This window comes from Vidua macroura, chromosome 5 (assembly GCF_024509145.1).
Source record: "Vidua macroura isolate BioBank_ID:100142 chromosome 5, ASM2450914v1, whole genome shotgun sequence".
Taxonomy (NCBI): Eukaryota; Metazoa; Chordata; class Aves; order Passeriformes; family Viduidae; genus Vidua; species Vidua macroura.
In genome coordinates this window covers 8,201,406-8,222,759 of record NC_071575.1, presented here as the reverse complement: position 1 = coordinate 8,222,759, position 21,354 = coordinate 8,201,406, and the positions used below count along the sequence as shown (strand labels likewise).

Here is a 21,354-nt window from a genome sequence, read left to right as displayed (position 1 = left end):
TTAATCTTAGTTTCTTATTATCAGTAAAGAACACATGAGAAAAATGGGGGTACTTTGCATGTTTCTAATTGGTTGAATAGAACTTCCAAAGCTTCAGAGTTACAAAGTCTGTTCCTGCAATAGTTTATGCACATAGAGAGCTTGAAGTGCTCAAGTAATGCTGGTCTCTGACAGGTTGCAAGTAGCCACACAGGTTTGCCAGGGTCAGGACTGTCAGGTATGTGTAATCTAGGACTCAGCCATTATACAGACACTCAAATGCATTCAATAAGCTCATATTTTCTAACTTGCAAACTCATTTTCACCATTAGATATTCACACCCCATGTGGTCTTATTAGCACATACTTCAGGCTATTAGCTACTAATAAAATAAATATAGTAAGAAAAATATAGCCTCATGTGAATAACTTGCATGACTTTCACACAGCAAAGGTGACTGTTATTGACTGGTGCAAAAGATATACATTAAGCTAGCTAGATATTTTTAATAAGCCTAAGGCCTTTGTATTTATCTTTCTGTTTTTTACTTCTTTGTATTTTACCTTTCACACATCCTAAGGTACAAAGAAGAATTCAGCCCAGCCTCTGCATTTTTTGGGCATGGGTGTGTTTTGGTGGAAGCCAGAGAAAGTAGAAGGTAGAGTGGGGAGCTAAGAAGGGACAGGAATAACTTTTCATTTTATAAAAGGCCTGGACAGGGCAGCTGCAGGTTTCCTTGGTTGTTTCTTAAAACCAGGGTGGCTGGAACTTTATGGATAGTGCTCAGGGCGCAGCAGAGAGGCTGACCTCCTGGAGACTCTAGTGAAAATGCTGTAAGGTTGGCTACTGGCTGATGACACAAGTGTTCCTGTGTGCTCCCTGTGTTCCTGTGTGCTGTTGGGATCCAGAAACAATCTGCAGGGGAAAGACAGCCAATCCTTAGAGGGTACAGCATAACATGAGGGAAGTGAGACTGTCACTCCTCTGACAGCAGAGAGTCGTTCCTCCTGACAATGTCAGGAACAACTTGGAGGGCAACAGTACAGGACAGTTTTCTGTTCTCTTCCCCATGGGATAAATAACTCTAATGACTGCATTTACAGGGCTAACATGTGACTGCAAACTTTATTCTCTCCAAGAAAAAGAACTATCAGATTTAACAAGGGAAGAGGTGCTTAAGTCCTACGATTGTATGTCCCTGTTTTCTATTGCTTTATGAAAGAACTAGATATTTTACTAGCAAAATGCTACATCAACTTCAAATTTCTCTCCTCTACCCAATTCAGCAGAAGGGCCTTCCACAGAAAATACTCATCTATATTGGTGTCATGGGAAACAAGTGTGTGACTGTAAATTGCATTGTCATAGGTTGGAAACAGAAGATGTGGCTGGGGGTGTGTAATCTATTGCCATCTGCTAGAGTTGTCTAACAGTTGATAACAGGGCAGTTATCTTCTGTTAATTAGACCACCTGTTAAAACCAGGTAGAGCAGTTTTCTTTACCTATTCCACAACCAATCCTCACTCCAGAAAATATCTTCTGTTAATGGGCCATTGTGTGTCACTGCATGACTGATAAAAATTACATCATCCCATTGTGAGAGGCTCTGTGACATTCACATTCTCTGGACAGAGAGACATAATTCTGTCTCTCAGGAGAAGCACAGAGAGAAGAAGAGAAAACAATCTTTATCTCTACTCCTTTGTTTCCCCCATGTGAAATGTGCTATGGGGATTGTTTACCTGAAGTGATTGCTGGGTTGGATTCTGGTGAAGGTTGTTTGGGTTCAGTGACCAATCGGATCCAGCTGTGGCTCGGACTCTCAGCAGAGTCACGAGTAGTTAGTTAGATAGGTAAATAAGAAGTATGTAGAATAGCATAGTATCTCTTTAAATAGTATATTAATGTATTATAGTATAGTTTTAATAAAGCTCTCCTTCAGCCTTCTGATCAGACATCATCATTTCTTCCCGTCAGGGGTCACCTGATTTCCGATAATGCTCCACCCAGGGAGAGGAGCTAAAACATTCGTGCCTGGGTATAATCTGATATTTGGAACACCAGAGACAGCCTTTTCCACTGGATTCCCAGAGGAGCAGCTTTCTTTTCCACTGGATTCCCAGAGGAAGACTGGGCCCATCTACACCACCACTGGACCTTCAGAAGAAAACTCCACCCTTCTGCAGGGTCACTGCTCCAACAGAACCACAGCTGACACTGCAGGAGGACTGCAGCCACCACTGAATGGGACTGCTACCAACACCCTGACCCACAGGGTGTCAGGTTGTATTCTGACTCTGACAGTGTTGTTTTGTGTTACTGCATTTTTATTTTATTTTTATTTTTTCCCTAATAAAGAACTGCTATTCCTACTCCCATCTCTTTGCCTGAGAGCCCCTTAATTTCAATATTATAATAATTCAGAGGGAGGAGGTTTACATTCTCCATTTCAAGGGAGGCTCCTGCCTTCCTTAGCAGACACCTGTCTTTTTAAACCAAGACATGCATTCAGCAGGTGTCTGATTGTTAACTTACTGGTGTCAAAAGCTGACATGAAAGTGAAATTGGCAACATGGGCTAAATGTATGCCATTGCAGAGAATGGACGTGCAGTATTTGATAACTTTTCTTTCTTATTATGCTGTAGCAAAAAGCCTGACTCTCAAATGCTGTCAACTCACGTTTGAAGTCTTCTGACCCTTTTGCTTCTCCCCACCACCACTTGCAAGGCCTGAGAACTTTCAAATGGGCTTCAGAGACAAGAATAGTCGGCCTAAACCTTTTATTTTTAGGAACTAAGGAGAGGCTAAAGAAGAAATATTATAAACAAAAAATGTTGAACTAATTGTTTGCAGGAGATCTGAGAAGGTGGTGGTATTGCTCTCCTATGGTGGCTTAGAAAATCATAAATTTCTGAGGAAGTTTTGGCCATTGTTGGAATCTGCCGTGGACAACCACCACCAGCTGCAGGAGGATGTGGAATCCAATCTCTGCATCCCAAGCTGGGTTATTCCCTGAGATCATCAATTCCTGATTTTCACAAGAGGTGCTAATGCTCAGGAAGAGGTGACAGATCTTAGTAGAGACTTCAGCAGACACCTTAGGTTGGGTTTTGTCCAACAGGACAGGAACAGGAGAGCAAGAAGGAAGCAGCAGCTCATCTATGACATCAGTGGGGTGGCCGGGAGAGACCTGCCTGCAGTGACAGTAGACAGATCTGTGGGACACAGTGAGAAGGAAGCACAGCAAAGAAAGTGTCCAGAAAGCCTGACCAGAAACAATCATTAGGTGTCAGGGATGCAGGACTATGTGAGTTGCCCGGGATGCTGGCTGATGTCAGGGATGCAGGATGGGTTTCCCTGGATGCAGGATGGGTTTCCCATGGTGCTGGCTGATGTCAGGGATGCAGGATGGATTGTCGGGGATGCAGGACGGGTTTCCCAGGATGCAGGATGGGTTTCCCAGGGTGCTGGCTGATGTCAGGGATGCAGGAAGGATTGTCAGAGATGCAGGACGGGTTTCCCTGGATGCAGGACGGGTTTCCCAGGGTGCTGGCTGATGTCAGGGATGCAGGAAGGATTGTCAGAGATGCAGGATGGGTTTCCCAGGGTGCTGGCTGATGTCAGGGATGCAGGAAGGATTGTCAGAGATGCAGGATGGGTTTCCCAGGGTGCTGGCTGATGTCAGGGATGCAGGATGGATTGTCGGGGATGCAGGACGGGTTTCCCAGGATGCAGGATGGGTTTCCCAGGATGCTGGCTGATGTCAGGGACGCAGGATGGGTTGCCCGGGATGACGGTCGGTGGCAGATCCTCCCTGTGGGCGTGTCCGGGCTGATCCCGGCCCTGCCGGTCCCGCCCGGCGGCCGCAGCAGCAGCAGCAGCAGCAGGGAGCGGCGGAGCGCGGCCGGGCAGCGTCGCTGGGAGCGATCGCCGTGTCCCGGGGAGGGGCCGGCGCCGACGCCCGGGAAACGTCCCGAGGGGGAAGCGGCCGGGGCAGCGGGACCAGGCAGGCTCCCGGTCATTGCCGTGCCGGGAGCTCCGGGTGCCGCCTCCGCGGCGGCCTGACATGAGCTCATCGGCGGCGGCGGCGGCAGCATGGCCTGTGCCCGGAGGGACGGCGAGGCGGACGGCGAGCCCGACCGCTCCCTGCGGCACATGCTGCGGGCGATAGCGGAGGAGCGGAGCCGCGCCGGCCTCCGGCACGACATCAGCGGCCTCGGTGAGTCGGGCGGGGCGGGCGGGGAGCGGCCCCGGAGCCCCCGGCGGGAGCGGCAGCCCCGGCCCGGCACCGCGCCCGCTTCGCTGTCAACAGCAGCACCTGTTGTGTTCCACGGGCGCGGCCCCTCTGCCTTCCCCAGCCCGCGGGCGGCTCTCGGGCTCGTCCCCTGCTCCATTGTCTGAAACGCTCCTGGAGAAAAATGGTCAGGCGGCACCGCGCACATCAGCCCCTGGTGTATTTTTTTTAAAGTGTAAACTACGCATCGTGCCTTTTGAGATGGAAACAGCGGATTTTAGTGCCTCTTGCCAATGCTCGCTCTTGTGCGGCTCTCAGACGTTCTCTAGAGATTCTGAGCCTGACACCTCCCTTCTCTGTTTAAATGACTTCACTCTGCTTGCCACGGTCTAGTAAGCACAGGATGTCATGGCTCTTGCAGGTTAGTTAATTTTTTAAACCGTGGAGGATTTCTTAAGCTTTCTGGTTTATTTTCATCTCGGTTGATGCAAATTTCACACAGCAAGTCTTTATTTAGCTTTTGGCAAAGCTTATACAGTGCAAAACAGAAGTTTCAGGTTGAAATTCGGTCGACTTTAGGCAACAGAATGGTATGGCAGCTCATTAACCAAAATTCTTTACATCAGGAAGCTCTTCTGACCAGGCTAATGAATAGAAATTACTCATTTTTATATGCAGCAGTAAAGATCATGGAAATTGTTCTTCATGTCCAAAATTTTTGTCTACCTTATTCAAAGCTTTTGTATGGCCAGGACTGGACCTGTGTTCTAAGGGGGTGAATATCCCAAAGTTCTTGCAGGAGCAGTGCTTCAAATGATGAAAACTGATATACAACACTTGTTTCTTTGGTGGTGCTTCTATTAATGACTCCTCCCCCCTCAGCTTGTTTAAAAGGCACCAAAAGTCTCATCCATTTTGAGTCTTTGTTAAAAGCTCAGAATAAGTTCTTATTCAGGTTTTACAGGCTGTGAGGTTTGGATGAGCATGGGGAATCTCTGGTTCTCTGCCTTTATGTATCAGTTTGTCTGCCTGTGCTTGCTGTGGTCTCCCTGGGAAGGAATGGGCTCTCTATTATAATTTCCTTTTGCTTTGCCACAGAGTGAAATCTTGTATGAAAAAAGAGAAATGAATCTTGGTTCTTTATGCCTTTTTCTGATAGAATTGGCTCTCTGGGATGTAATGTAGTGTTGAAAAGTTACAGGGCCTAATAAAGTAAGTAAAATGTTGTGGCAAAGAAATTGTAAATGAAACAGGGAAAAGCCCAGAAAATTTAAATGCCTATGAGATTGCATTCATTGGAAAGCTTCTGTCAGGTCCTGTTTGGCCATCTCGTTTTTGAATGCACAATAAAGACTGCCAGGAAGAGAAATAATCACCATCACTTTCTTTTGCTGAAATTAGGAAAGGGGAAAACTGTGGTAGCTGGTGAGACCATGCAGATACTTCTTCTCTGCGTGTGTTTGAGCACACATCCACAAGAGCCCATCATGGGAAGTCCTGCTGAGTGCCTTTGGGATAGTCACACAGGGAATAGGACAGTGTACCTCTTTTCAACTGGGTGAAGGTTTGAAAAGTAAACTTCAGGAGATGCTTAGCTAGTGGCACTGAGGGGCTGCTCGTGGCTCTGGAGACTTGCCCCTGTATGTCTGTCCCTGTGTGGACATGTGCATTTTGCCATGTGTTCCCTGGTCTTCAACATTGTCATTCCCAGCTAATGAGAGCTCTTTCCTCTGTGCTGTGATTTGTTGCCAGGTTTGTAAATTGTTTAAATCCGTCCTTTAGGAAAAACACTGAGCTTTTGGAGTGGTGCTTGTAGAAACTGTAGATGAACCCAAGGTGTGATTCTGTGGCTTAAATTTATGCATGTCTGCGCTGTACTAATGAATGCTGTTGCAAGGCAGGCAACACGGTTGGAATAGCCTGGGCTGTTCTGGAGTATGCTGGGCTCTGGCAGCACAGCAAATGTAAATGATTTTCCTCAAGTTCAGAAGTAATGAAAAAAGTCACAGTCCTGTCTGGGTTCAGGTGGTTAACACAGAGATTTTGTCTTCCTTTTGTGCCTAGGTAGCACATCACCTGTGGGACTTAGTGACCTGCACACCCACAGCTGGTTTTATATTTGTGGTGGGGTTTTTTGTAGTGGCCATACCCTTCTGGGCTGTATCAGCAGGTGAAACCTGTTGTTTTTCAGTTCCCTTCAAATCAGCTGGCAAAGACTCTGACAGTGGCTTTTACCTGAGTACTGCTAATCTCTTAACTATGAAATGGGACTCAGTGGGTCTTAACTTGACCATCCTCTCTCCTCTTGTGCATTTCCTAGAAGTGAGCCCAAGGAGGAGGAAATTGTTGTTTTTGCTGACACTGAGGTTTGGTGAGAGGAATTGCTTTGTTTCAAGAATATCACATAAGCATTTGGACAGACTTTGTTCAAAAATGTAAATCCCCTCGTGTGGTGGGATTTTCTGTAATGTCCTGTTTGTGTAATGTACAAAATGTAGCACTTCAAAATAATGACTCATGTCATTACTTACCAAGCTGGGAAGGGTGATGTCTCTCCAAGAATGCTTGGCTGTGTCACCCAGTTGGACAGCTCTGGTGTTGTGCACTAACGCCCCTCTGAAATGCTGTTGGTTGCAACACTTCTGTGGCAAAATATTTCTCCTCCTGAGGGAATGACAGATGTGCTGTGTGTCTCCTCAGCCAGGCTGCCTGTAAGGCTCTGAAGTTACCTTTTGGCCAAATCCGTGAACTGGGGAGTGTTTTATTTTTGGTGGGTCATGATACTACTGTGTAACATTTTCAGACACTTCATTTCCTTGTCCTTCTGTCATTCAGTGACAATTTGTCCTGCTTTTAGAGTAGTAGAATGGGTTTGGGTGGAGCGTGACTTTATTAGTGCTGGAATTTAGAATGAGTAAGAAAAAATAAGTAGGTAGATCTGAGCAATCTCTTGAACTGTAATGGGGACATGTAGTGAAAAACTGAGAAGTTGTAGAGATCCTGAAAAGAAGGTGACTGCCCTGTGGAGTGCAGCACATGGGGCTTTAACAAGCAGCTGAAAACTGAGGTGTGCAACAGGAACCTGTGCCAGGTGCCAGCAGAGAGACTCTTACCTGTCAGGAAGAGATTCTTGTGCTTGCTTTCCTGGTGGTCCTGGGGGTGTTCTGGGTCTTGAACATCTGTTGAGGAGAGGAGGGTGTACTTGGCACAGGGGCAACAGAAGCAGCAATGTTCATCCTCAGAGCCAGAGGGTTGCCTGGACTTGTTGCAGTGGCTGCAAACGAACCTCAGGGCTCATCATGTGAGAAAAGACTGTAGTGTGGTTCATGGGCCACGCTGCCTTGAGGAGTAAGACCTGGAAAGAATTCTTTAGCCTTCCTGAGAGAAGGGAAGTGGCACACAGTAAGTGCTGGTCACTGTGATGGAAGCACAATGTGGGTAAAGGGATGAAGAAAAGGGGAAGAAATTTTTTGGAAAGTGAAAGAGGTTAAAATGAAAAATTAAAAGGAGAATTAATTTGGATTTGAAAGTACTAGATTCAGGCCTTACCTTTTTCATAGTGTAGTAACTTTTAATTAAATTATAATATTCAAGAAGGATATAATTGTGTCTGTAACTTTGAAGAAAGTATATCCACAGAGTAGGTGGAAGTGTCTGCAGAGAATTTACTGCAGCACAGAACTGGTTTGACAGGAGTCACTTTCCAGCAGACACAAAACATTCTTCATTCACGGTTCTTGGAGTCAGTTCAGGGAGTTGTGGAGTCAGAGGTGAGAAACTACAAAAGCTGTAAAGCTTTCTCTTCTTTTGATCTGTCATTAATAAGAAGGTATGTAAATTGCATCTGTCCTAACAAAACTTGAGGCATGTATACAACCAAATTCACCAATGAGTTTGTGTTATTTAGAACAATTTGATTTTAGTTTAAAAATACATTTTTTATTACTTTTACCTTATTATTTACGCAGTTGCTTTTGCCCTATTTTTAAAGTGTTTTGCAGCTAATGAATATGAAATGATTACTAAAAAATGTATAGTCAAATACTGAGGAGAAAAAAAAAGGTACTAATGTAAGAAACTTAAAAATAGTAAAATAAAAAAGTGCTTATAGAGTAGCTTCCTAATCAGTCAAAACCAAAAATACCTCCCCACAACATTCCAGCCAGGAGGAATCTGTTTTTCTTTTCAGGAAGAGTTCTAGAAAATGCAAATACAATGCAAGATCAGATTAGATTATTTAAATCAGAGTTAAAGTAGATACTTTGAAATCAAAGTGATTTAACCAGTTTACCCTTAGGTAAATACCCTGAGGTATTGAACCTCAGATTTGTAGTTGGATAAAGATGAGCAAATAGCAAAGAAATTACAGTATGAAAGATAGATAGAGATAGATGATTTTTAAATTGCTTTTTTTTTTTTTTTTTTTCCCTGGCATTGAAAAATGTCTGGAAGACATTTCTGCAGTCAGATACATGCAGGCATTTGATGTGTATGAGGGCTTGGATGGGGTGGTGTGGGAAAAGCCACAGGTGGAGCAAACTCTTAGATCCAGTGGCTTTGTCCAGGGGATGGGAATGCATTTCTGCTTGTCCGAGGGTTTTGTGTCCTGGGATCCCATCCTGTCACTTCTACAGTCAAGTTTAGGAGTGTCCCTGTAGGATCAGGCCATGGAGAACAGCAATCTGGGGCTAAACTCTAGGGCTGCAGCTCTCCAGTGTTAATGCCTTTTTCTGTGAGGTTTGTTTTGTTTTGTTTTGTTTTTGTTGTGTGGCTGTTGAAGGTTAACTTCTGTCTGGAGTGTGACAGATATTCCATGCCACATGGATAATATAACAGGCTGTCTTTTGTTAGAGCTTTCATATCTTTTTTTAACAGTTGGGTTATTAGTTGGTTCTTTCATTTTAATAGAGATGAAACCTTATGGGATTTTTCATGTCCTGCTGGGGAGCGTACACGCTCAAATTATCAAAATCAGACTGGAGGTGCTGAAGTAGAGAGGCAAGATTTTTTTAAAAACTAGGAAAAAATCCAACACTACCACCCCCCCCCCAAAAAAAAAAGCCCGCAAAATACCTTCCAGAACATTGTTGCCTTACTAAAATGAGCAGTTAAGTTTCTAAGGTGTGGCATGCTGCTGTTCATTTTTGGATGCTAACAGAAGTTGCTGGATTCCCCCTCCCTTTTTTTTTTTTTTTTTTTTTAATTTTTTAAAGGTTTTTTTTTTTTTTTAATTTTATTATTAATGTCCCTCTGGGCAGAATTATGAATCGATAAGACTGATAATGGAACAGTCAGAGTATTTGTGAACATTTGGGATGTAATGTAGTGTTGAAATGTTACAGGGCCTCATAACCCATCTCTTATTTATGTAATAATGTAGCTCTAGTAACCTTAGCTGCTCTGTTTTGTTGTCCTAGTAGTGTGCTCTAAATCTTTAGTAAGTTGTAAATCCATTTGGAAGCCTTGAGTTCTGTTTTGGGATTTAAGATGGATGGGAGGTTTGTCTTAGGGATTAGGGCACGTCTTGCCTATAAGGTTCAGGATGGATCTTTTAAAGATTTAACGTTCTATCTGTTTAGATTCTTTCCAATGAATGAAAACTGGAATTTCCTGAAGAATTAAATGTGTTGGTCTCCCCTCTAACTGTTAGTGTTCAGGGTGCTGATCAACAGCATCCTGTTTCATCTTCCTTGATCAACAGAAAAAGCTCAGAGGATGCAGGCTTTTCAATAGCTGAAATACACAGTGTCTTATGTCCAGCTGCATTTCTGGAAAACCAAAACCCTGCAGTTAAATAGTTAGTGATGATTGTTGCATCTGCTTATCCTTGTAAACTGACTTGGTAGGATCAGGTAGCAGCTCACTGACGTTTTAAGTATTACCTGGAAGTGAACAATAAGGTAGAAAGAGAAAGTCTGCACAAGATCAATTCATGGTGTCAGGAGCCCACTGAATAATGAAGCTGCTTTTTACAGAGAGCTTTCAAAAGTATGTGAAACAAGCTGGTTTTGGTCTGTCTGCAGTCCCTTGGGCTAAGCAGGATGAATTTCAGGGAATCAAGGTTGCTCTTTTCTTGGGGTGTGTGGTTGTAAAGAGGGTTTTGATTACCTTTCTCTATGCAGGAAATAAATGCAGTCAGGATACAGGAACAGCAGATACAGCATCATGCTGCTGCTGCTGTGGAGTTGTGGTCACCTGGGCACACTGCAGCAGTAGTACTGTTGGCTGAAGTTAATCAGATGCACCAACAGTCCTAAGTAATTTTTTTCTCCCCTGAATTCTTACTGTTTAAGGCACAAATTGTATGTGTGAAGATTTACAGGGTTTTCTGCAATTTCAAGGCTTTAAAACTGAAGTTTTTGTCACTTTGGTTTGGCTGGTCTCTAGTATAGACAGTGTGCTACTACTATGCAGAAACTGAACCCCGAAAACAGTAATATTCTTTATCTTCCTACTGTGGTGGTTCCCTAGACATATTTCCTTAGGGGCCACAAGTTAAGTCCCTTTAGGTGAATGTAGTATTTTGCAGGCAGGTATTGTGCTGTGCTGTGATGAGCAGTTCATTTTGGAGCCATATCTGTCCTGCCACAGCAGTGAGGAAACAGCTACTGGTGCTGGTATTGAGGCTGCATTTGGTGTTTCAGAATATTTTTTGCATAATTTTTTTTCTTATCTCAGAAGGCAGAGCAGATGTCAGGCAATCATCAGTCCTTCACATTTGAAGAATTCTGGGTTGTTTCCAGGTACAGCAGCGTGCTGGATGTGCAGAAGTGCATTTGAGTTGGCCTGATCTGTTGAACTTTGTCATGTTTCCCTCTGGAAAATGACATCATTGGACTTTTTGTTCCTCCTTTTTAGGCAAGATCTGCTCAGTGAGTCAGGCTGCTGTTTGTGTTGAAAATCTTTATGGCTCAATAGTGACCCAGCTTTTCATAAGCTCCCATGCAAAGGCCCCATGTCAGGAATTGCCCTCTCACCACACCCAGAGTGATTTCAAGTGTCAGGAATATTGTGTAAGGTGTTGCTCCCATTTTATCAATCTGTTGGTACTGCATCGTGTCAGGTCTTCTGTAGGAATATGGGTGAACACTTAGGTGGGGTTTCCTTTGAGCACATGGAGGTGGAAGACAGATTACTTCTGATTATCTGTGTCTGGAAGTAACACAGGTTGTTTTAGCTCCAAACTCTGTTTGCATGTCTTAACTGCCAAGCTTGGATAAAAGGCAGAAGTGTATTGGGAGTTCTTGGTGCTACCTTGCAGGACTTGGTGTGATCAGCAGGAACTTGAGAAATGGATTTAAATGCCAGTGGAGCTTTAGGTGTCTTTGCACTATGAAGAGCTTGATTTAATTGCCTGGAGATGCCGAAACACCATCAAAATGAGGGAAGTGTTTTGAAATGGATTTATAACATTCTGCTAAGAGCTGTGAAGGATTTCACTGGAAATTTATTCCTCTGTGTTGTTGGAGAGCAGATACAGGAGATGTTGAATGTCTAGCAGTGCTACATTTCCAATAAGGGATATGTTTACTTACCTGCCTTAAAGGACCCTGAGAGGTGAGTTTCAAATTTCCATAAAACTCAGTGCTCTGTAACATGTAGTAATAAAATAATAATACACAGGGCTTGGTTCAGTATGAGTGAAATAATCTGTTTTGAGGAGATGAGTTCATTGCCTCGGGGTCACTCCTGCTTAGTGATTGCCTGATCTCATCCTTTCAGAAGGAAAGCAGCAAGTTCATGGCAGTGCAACTTGGAGATAAAGCTCTGTAAACCCAGGTGTCTTTCTGAATAATGATGATCCAGCTTTTAATATACTTTGTAGGAATGCTGAAGTACCTTTTTTTTTTTTGTTTGTAATGAGTAGTTTAATTCTGCCTAAATAATGAAAGTTTGAACAGATGACCCTTGTTTTTCATAACAAGTGTGACTAAACTCTACTCAAAGCATCGTTTGAATTGTTAGTAGCCCATATTTCACATGATTAAAGGGTAAATTATTTCATCCTCTTTGACCTTTGAAAGTAAAACCATAAATTACGTTATGCTGAGTTCTTTGACTTTTCAGATTCAGTCTGGATTGTTCTTCATCGGTGGCTTTTCTTTTATTTTCTTTCAGTTATCAAAGGAACAACGATTTAAATGTTTGCATTAGGTGCTTTAAAAATGACCAGAATAGAATGATGAGATTTTTCACTTTCTTCTGTTCAACAGCTGTCAGTCTAACTCATTTGGTGATACATATCTAAGTGGTCATATGTGTGTGTATGTTTAATATGATGCATTAATCCTGTGAGACAACAGAAGTATTTTTGAATGGAAGAATGATCCTTTTGCACTTGTTCTACACTTCAGTAGCATCCAGTTGCTCCTAGAAGCCAGTAGGGAAAATGTGCTTGTGAGTCTCAAATGGAAAAGTGGAAAGGCAGGCAAAGTGTGAGATCCCAAGTACTCTGCCACCTTTACAATCTTGCTGTCTTGAATTAATTTCTAAAGTAACATTTCTAGGTATCTTCAAAATAAAGAGAGTAAAAATTTAGCCTTGCTGTGTAGAAGCTCACTCTGATGTTTTGCTCTGAGGCTGCTGTAGCTGGTGCCAGCAGAGTTGCACTAGTGAAGGAGAGCAGGCGAGTGTCCTGTTCCTGGAAACTGTGCTGTCTTCTGTTCCTTCCTGTGACATGGCCAGGAGCACCAACTGGCCTGTAAATAACATAAATTCTGCTTTATTAACGAGAAACGTAAACACAGAGTTGTCTGTGATTTTTTTGCAGCAAAACTTGAATTCTGAGTTCTTTTCCAATTTGAATTATTTTCTACAACTACCAGAAATTAAGAAAACTCCAGGTTTGAATTTTTTAGCCTATATTGTTCTGAATGGGTCAAAAGGGGAAAATGAAGTGTAGACATGTCCTTCCTCTGTCTCCTTTTCTGGTAAGAAACTTTGAAGGGAATCACAAATGTTTCTTCAGCAAAATGCTGTGAAGAATGCAGCAAGTAAAAATGTAATGCTTACCTTGTACTTGCTTGTCATTGTCTATGAAACCTGAGGTTGAGGGCATTTCCTAAAATTTACAGAGAACAAAAGGATAGGGAGAAATTGGGGTTACTGTGGCTGTATATGAAGCCTTGGTGTGTCTCTTCAAATGCAGGATCTGTGCTTCAATGCTGTAATGATTGAACAGAAGAATCTTAAGATTTATATTCTTTATTTCTAAACTAGTAGTTGCAACATGAAAAGGCAGTAAACTGTGTAATCAAAATCTCAGGGGAGGATGTTTGTGAGCCCAGTGGTGGGCAAAGGCAGTAAAAGATGTGATGCTTGTGCTGAGGAATTTTCTAAGGAAGCCTTTTCTCACATGCTCCCGCTTGGGACTGTGTAACTGTCATGAGATAGAAGAAGTGATTTCTCAGTAGATAAAGGTTGTGACTTTCTCTGATTGTTTATAAACTGTTTTTGTAACTCATTTTAGCCTGGAGAGGCTACCTGTTGAGGGTGATGTGGTGGGTGGGAGAGACCCAGGGAGGGGAAGGAGGCAGAAGAAGCAGAGCTGAAGTGCTGAACAATAGACGTGTTGCAGGTTGGAGGCAAAAAGCTTCAAAGTCTCTTAACTCTCTAGCCCAGGATTCTGTTCCCTTGGCTGGGTTGCTGTAATACATCAAAGTACAAAGCCTTCCAGGTCTGTAGGGATTTGTGGCTGTGCAAGTCTCCCCTTAGGATGGGAAAGTGGAACAGTGATGCTGGTTACCAATGGAAAGGGATGGCATGTTTTCAGTAGCTAAAATATTAATGGAAGACTAAACCTCTGTTTATGAAACAGAACAGCAGCTTTGCAGTAATTGCTCTCCCTTAAGAAGTAGGGTGCTGGCTTTAGGGCAATTTTTTGAGTTCTGTCTGACTGAAGGTAGTATGTCACATCTGTTAATAGAATTCCCTATCCTCTCCCTCCCCTCTTCTCTCCCAGTAATGACCATTTCCACAGAGAGCCAGTTTTTTTTTTCTTGTTTCCAGTTGTTTGGTTGTGGGCTAAATGAAATTCTTGTGCCTTACTTGGGACTGTCAAGAACTATCCCTTTCCTCACATGTATGAGGTGCCTGCAGCATGAAAACCTGGGCTGCTGATGAGGGGATCAATGGTCTCCAACCCTGAAGTGCCTGCAGGACAGCCTGGGCATGCTTCCTTGACAATTTGATGGTTTCACAGGAAAGTGATCAGCTGTAAGAGGAAACATTTTTCTTCCATGCATGACTGTGATTTGTTTAAAGAGATGGCCTGCATTTGCCATAAGAGGAGATTTCACTGGGATGTAGGTGAGTGGGCAGGCAGTTCACTTTTATTTCTATCTAAACAGCAGTATTTGTTGTCTTAGAAACCTGCATTAACAGTAATATCAGTGCTGAAGGGAATGCTGCCTAATTAGCTGAAATATCCAGGCGCTGCCAAAGACACTTGGACAACCCAACCCTGAGCAACCCTAAGTGGGATTTTTAAAGGGCTTTTTTAAAATATATTTTTATAAGAAATACATTCTTCTTTAGATTGGTTGTCTTATGTGTGCAGATCAGGTTGGGCACCCAGCTAAGAGATGGCAGTGTCAAACAAGTTTTTTTTTTTTTAAATCTTGGCTGCAAGATAGGTGAAAGTATTGGTTGTCAGCTTCTAAAAGTGAGTGGGTTTGTGGTGTAGAAGGTAAGTGAGAATTATGGCTTCCACTGTGAAGTTGCCAAGTCCTCACTCAGAAAGATGCTGCTGATGTTTCTAACCAGAAAAGAAACTGAATTTGGAAAATCCCAGTGTGTGATAGTAAGTATGGATAGGAAATAACTCTGCTCTCTGCCAGCTGCTGTTGTGATAACTGCTCCTTCCTTCTGCCTTGACAGCGAGTTGCTAACTAGCAGCCTGGGCAAAGATAAAGTACTGGGGGAGATACATACATGAAATTATCAGTAATAACCACAGTCTTGGTAGTTCTGTAAGGCTGGAATACTTCTAAAATACAATTTGCTGGTTTTACCTGATCTACCACAGTAGTCTCTGAGATAGGGCTTTGACAGTGGTATTTATTAAGTGTGAAAATAGGGACCTTGGATGTCATAAATTTACAGAAGCAGCAGTCTTTGATCAGAGGGATTGTTTTGGCAGAGAACAAAACCAGCATGTATTTTAGCAGTGAAAACACATATTAGTGCTGTTACAGACAAGTTTTTGCACTCCAGCAGGGTCAGCATGCTTTGTAAGTTGCCAAGTAACCTTTCCAGGTTGGACCTAGGTCTTGGAAGGTTTGAGACTGTTGCTGGGTAATCCTGAAAACAGCAGTAGGAAACGTGTAACCATTTGTCCCTCTTTCACTGGATTTAAAGTGTCTGCATCCAGTGGGGTTGCCTCTGTTGAAGGAGAAATGTGTACACCTGCACTAAATCCCCAGTTAGGGCAGCTCTCAAACACAGCAGCCTTTTCTGCAGTAGTTTCTTATGAAAGGCATAACAAGGTGATTCCTCTGATGCTTCCCTAATGAGTAAATAAAATCTGTGGAAGTGATGCTATAGTCATTTGGGAATTGTACATAGTTTGAGAGTTTGGTGCCGTTTCCAGGGAACTGAACTACCACATACATTGAGAGGCTGAAGTACAGCAAAGCAGCTGACAACTGTTGGATGAAAATGGCTTTATTATTTCTGTGCACTGCAGTTCAGTAGCAGGTAACCATATCCTTTCCATTGTGTTGACCCTTGCTAGGATTAGTACTCAAAGTAAACTGCCAAATGCCTGTAAAATCCTGTCTTGGTGTTTCATACTGACCTGTCATATTTGATGATTTTTCTCTAAATTTATCTTCTAGGGCTACTCTTGTCAGAAGATATTTCTCATGTTATTATGGTTCCATTTGAATTCTACTTTTTCAAAGTGGAGATCTGTAGATGCTGCACAGTAGTTTATGCTTTTAAATTATGCAGGCTTTGATTCAATGTTGAGTGTTAGCTGAAATGATGGTTTCCTCAGCATATGATGTAATAGTAAAGAAGAGACCTGCAGGAAGATGTATGAACTTTATGAGTACATTTTACAAATCTTTTTTCTAGAGGAGACTGTGTTTGTCTTCCCAGCAATGATGCTATGAGGCAATTTTCTGCAGTGGAAGAAGTGCAGGTAAAAATGGAAATGGAGAATGGAAACAAATGTGGATAAAAGAAAGTAATCTCTCTCCCACCTTCCACTTCTGAGTAACACAAAAACCATCCCAAGGAGAATAAAGCAGAAAACTGCAATGCCCAGAGTCCAAACAGTGAGACTTCTTGATGCTTTTGTGCAAGTGAGTGCTTCTTTTCCTTCAGTATTCTCACTACTTTCATGAAATGAAGTGACAAATAAGCAATACTGGTTTTTTTTCCAGGATGTGAGGAATCAAAGGGTCCAAATTTGAGGAAGCTCTGAAACCCCAGCCAAACTTTGTGGCCAGTGTTTAACCTCAGTCATGTTCAGTTACACGTTTTCTCTCTCGCTTTTAGTGCACTTCCAAAATACCACACAAAAATTTGTGTGTCCTTTGCATTTTGGTGGCCAGCATCAAGTGCATTCCAGTACTGTAACATATGACACTGCATGGCTGTTGTGTAAACCTTAGCATGAGTTGCAGGATCAGCTGCATTGTTCTCTTCATGTGTCTTCAACTTAAATAATACATGAACTTGTGCTGGACTTCCACAAGGTCATTCTATGCTCCTCTGCATGAGAAAAAACAAAGGGAAAACAAACACCTTAAATTTAATCAAAGTGGCAGATTACATGTGAAATTCAGAAAGTGGAATTAAAAGTGTTCCAGAAACTGAAGTTTTCTGAAGTGACCACAAGTACTTTAGAAAGCAGTTGATGATGTAGATAAGATATGTTATTGATATCTAGAATGGTGAGATGAGTACTGGGCAGAAAATCTTAGTTTGGTAAGAAAATAGGAAGAGAAAAACCCCAAAACCAAAATAAAACCTCAAAGCTGAAAGAGAATGCTTGCTAACTCTGGTAGTTGAACCGTGGTGTACCTTCTCTCATAAGGTAACAGCTCTCTCTGGGAATTGTTCTACTGGCCTTTAGCTGGTTTCTATATAAGGAGGTGCTCAATTTGCCATAGAAAAAGCAATTAACAGAACCCCTTTGTGTCATGTGTTGTTCTGCTTTCCTTGTGCATTGCAGATGTGCCTAAAGCCACATTCAAGTTTACTTCTGTGAATCCCTTCTCTCTTGGGTGAAATTCAGTAAAACAGAAAATAGCAGAAAAGAATTCTTTGGATTCAGAAACAGCTGTACAAGATCTTAAGGGCAAGGGAGGCAACTGAGAAACTTGTTGTGTTGGTCGATTGCTCTTCAGTGTCAAGGTTTTCTCAGGTGGATGGAATTGTTTCTGTTGCTGATGCAGTGGGGTTTTATACATTGGAAATTAAAGCATATTGAATATTGAGCTTTCCTGTGTAAGGCATTGTTGGTAAAGATGTATTAAAAGTGAAGAGCTCTGGGATGAATTTTCTTTTTGCAAAGCTGTGCAGTTTCACACATGGTTGTGAAACTGGTTTGAAGTGTTGCCTGCAGAAGCTCTAATTTACCCTCCTCTAGGCCTGGTAATGAGTCCACTTGTGCACAAGCACATTTGAAATCTGCACTTTTGTTCTACCTGTGCATAAGGGTTCTTCCTTTTAGTTGTGCTACAGCTCTGCAATGAGGTACTTGTGATGTAGATGGTGTGGATACAGTGTGTAGACAGCAATTGCTCACTGTGCCTTTCTGTGAATAAAACCATTGCTTAAAGTTGGAAATTGGTAGGAAAGAAAACCCCTGCTGGTGATGGAGAGAGATGCAGAAGACTGATTCGGTGATCACAATCCGAATTTACTGTGGATGACCAATGCTTATATACTGTTTTAAGAAGACTAGTAAGGTTTACTACAATGATTAAGTTAAAATCACATACACAAACTTATGCATATTACAGCATCTCTTGCTTGCAGAGTTTAATGAAATTTTCTTTTCTGGTAAACCAGTCTGATTGAATCTTCTTTTAATCCTCAAAGTTCTGTTTGCTCTTGCCAAGGCATCCTGTTATCAAATCTCTTATGCTAACCAGGTCCAAAGTCCATCATCTGTCTTGTGTCCCAATATCTAAACAAACCCCCAGGCCCCTAAAAAACTCCCAAACCAAACAAAACCAGCTCCTGTATGATAAAAGCTGTGGGTTTCATGGTCACAAACAATTGTAGGTTGTGAAAGTCTAGGTGTGTCCAAGGAGATGATGAACAGGTGACTAGAATGGCCATCCAGCAGGAGCTGCCATGTTCACCGGTCTCTGGCACAGAAACACTGGGTGCTATGAGGGTACTGAGGAGAAAGGTGATGCACTCCTGCATCACCCTCTCTTTTCCTTCCTGTCCATCTCCAGGGCTGGCTGCTCAAGGCACAATACCAGGGTAAACAACCTTTGGGCTTGACTCACTGTTCTTACATGATGTTTTTGTATTCCTTGGAATTAAAAGGAAAGTATTCTTTAAGAGATTTCCTCATCAGGAATGCCCAGTAGTAGTGTTTCTCTATGAGGTGTAATACAGAGAGAATTTGAAATATTTCTTCTTTGATTTTGTACTATGCAGTTTGTGATTATCTGAATTTAGCTGCTTTGTGGTATTTGTATGCTGATCTTTTAGTAACTCTGTGGAGTTACTGGATATATAACTTTGATCATTAAATCCCATGTAAGACATTGTGCTGCAGAAAAATACCCCAGTGTTAATCCCAAGAAACTCCTAAGAGACAAGAAAAATAAGCTCTTTGTGTCACTGTTTAATTAACCAAGGCAGATCAAAGTGCTGGCAGGGAGATGGTTTAGGAAGAGGTTAAACTGCAGTTCTGTGGTGTCCTGTTAGGACACTCCAAGTGGCAGTTCCAGACACTTGATGATACTTACATTGATAATCAGTGTCTAAATAGGTCCTTGGTATCTCTCCTGTGTTTCCATGGATGCTCTTAGGCTCATCTCTGCTTATGCTAGAGTCATAATCTACATATCTGAGAGCATTTTTGACAAAGAATAGCTTAAAGCATGTTTCTCATTAAGTACAAATGAAATATTTGGAAGGTATTTGTGCAATTAACTGATCCATCTCTGTGACAGGATGACAATATTGCCTTATCCTGATAGATGGAATAGTCAGGCAGGGCTGCTAAGTGACTTACTCAAACCAAAAGAGTTGGTGATGGGGGCAGACAACCCTCTTCTGGTGTTTTTTTTTACTTGAATTTCATGCCTTCTGTACAACCTGGATAATTTGTGAATGCTTCTTTTTTAATTCAGTATCTAAGTATGTCAAAGAGTTCCTTCAAAATGGGCAGTGGTTAGAGCTGTCTGACTCTGCTCTCACAGTTTTATCTCCTGATCAGACTCTCTTTCTCTGATGATTTAAGTGTCCAAAGTGTTGTGTCTCCCCTTGCACCTCCCCCTGCCCCCCAAACTCCCCTTTGTTGATGAGGCAGTAATTTAACTTTTGGTCCCTAAAATAAATGTTGAGAAAGACCCTTCAGGTGATGAGTTTTTAAGCCCTATTCTCTGTGCTTTGCCCTCTACTTTGTGTTCTCCAGCTGGGGAGCCTTGCAAGGCCAGAAGCTCTTTTGGCTGCTTTTTTCCTCCTTAGGGCCTTTTCTAGGTGAGCTAGAGCCATCTCTTACACCTTTTTTTATCTCAAAATACTGTATTTTCCTTTGAAAACCAGCTGAGACCTTCCTTTTCCTAAACTTTTCCTGCAAACTGTAGAATTGGTAGTTGTGTTTGAGGATTCTCTTCACCCTGAGCCCTCCTCTCCCCATTCCAAATGTCTATAAATACCACTGGGGCCAAGTTAGGTCCTTAAATACATGAGACATGCATTAAGTGTTTGTAACTTTGACTGGCAGGGCTGTCTGTGCTCTTAGGCACAGCAGTAATGACCAGTACCAGAAAGGACTCCGTGGTATTATATTCATTAATCTAGCTGTGGTCTGGCTTTAATTCTGGGTAGATGCATAGAGAAGAGGCAGTTTCTGTCCGGAGGGGGAGCGGTTAAAACAGTAGGAGCTGCAGGAAAAGGTAGGGAAACAGATTGTAGGTTTCAGAGATTGGTGTAGGATAGCAAGACCAATCTTGTTGAGTTTGGTAAAAGCATGATTTAAATGAAAGAAGCAAAGCAACTCAAAAGACACCACCAGATGGATGAGATCTAGGAAATATAGGTGATAAATTTTTAAATAGGATAATTATAGTAACCTTTTAAAAAACATGCTTTAGAAGTCAGAATAATATGTAGTTGCACCTAGTAAGAGTTGTGTGTATTTAGATGCCTGGACTCTATGGACTTTCACACAAAATCAGCAGGTGATGGAATAAATGTACTGTCACTTTTTTGTACAAAGTTCGGACTTTTTGCAAAAGTTTGCAAAGAGATCAATCCTTTGTCTATATTGGATAGGTCATTACAGATACTGTTAATAAACCAGAAGTAACTGACAGATCAATAATCTAAAGGTCTGCTCTGCTCTGTTCTGCTGTCCTCAGTAAAACATGAGAGCAGCTTCGTGGAGGAGCCTTGCTCTGTTCTCTAGGCACTGACTGTGTCTGCACTCTTCCTCTTGCTTGCCAGGGGCTAATTAGAAGGTAGAAAACCCCAAAAGGCATTATAGAAATACCATAATTACATTTATTAGGAAGTCTGTGCAACGTGTTAGATTGGCACCAGCTATCCTTGCCTTTAATTATTTGATTTTGGTAGTTCAGTTCTACAGCCAAACTTCTTGCTAATTAGGGCAGATTTACACACACCCCAGGTGCAGTGCTTGAGTACAGGAAGGCAACCAGAGAACTCTGGTGTTCCTACATCCTTCCTGTGGCTGTTTTGGGAAGGGGATTGGAGGTAAGAAGTTTGTGTGGCTGTTGAGCTGCTGGAGAGCAGTGCCATGGCAGTTCTCTTGTGGGAGCTGCAGTGGAGTTGCTTGGCATACCTGTGGGGCCAGGCTGGTAGTTGCCATGGCCCAGTCACTTCCAAGGGCTTTTCCAAAGGCTTGGGAGCAAGAGCCAGCAATGTCTTTGTAGCGGACAGGATTTGCTGGGGGATGGCAGCTTAGGGAAATTTGT

The 21,354-nt window shown here is 42.4% G+C and overlaps 1 protein-coding gene across 4 annotated transcripts in view; it reads left to right on the top strand.

Annotated features, from left to right (window-relative positions):
* The first annotated feature begins 4,076 nt into the window (after positions 1 to 4,076).
* Positions 4,077 to 21,354, top strand: part of KIAA0930 (KIAA0930 ortholog) — a 147,968-nt gene continuing 130,690 nt past the window's right edge. For all 4 annotated transcript variants that reach the window (XR_008437150.1, XR_008437151.1, XM_053977795.1 and 1 more), the window contains exon 1: positions 4,077 to 4,201. Coding sequence is in view for 2 of the 4 variants with exons in the window: in XM_053977795.1 (XP_053833770.1) it covers positions 4,078 to 4,201 (124 nt within the window). In the remaining 2 variants the exon portion in view is untranslated. The remainder of the gene's footprint in view (positions 4,202 to 21,354) is intronic.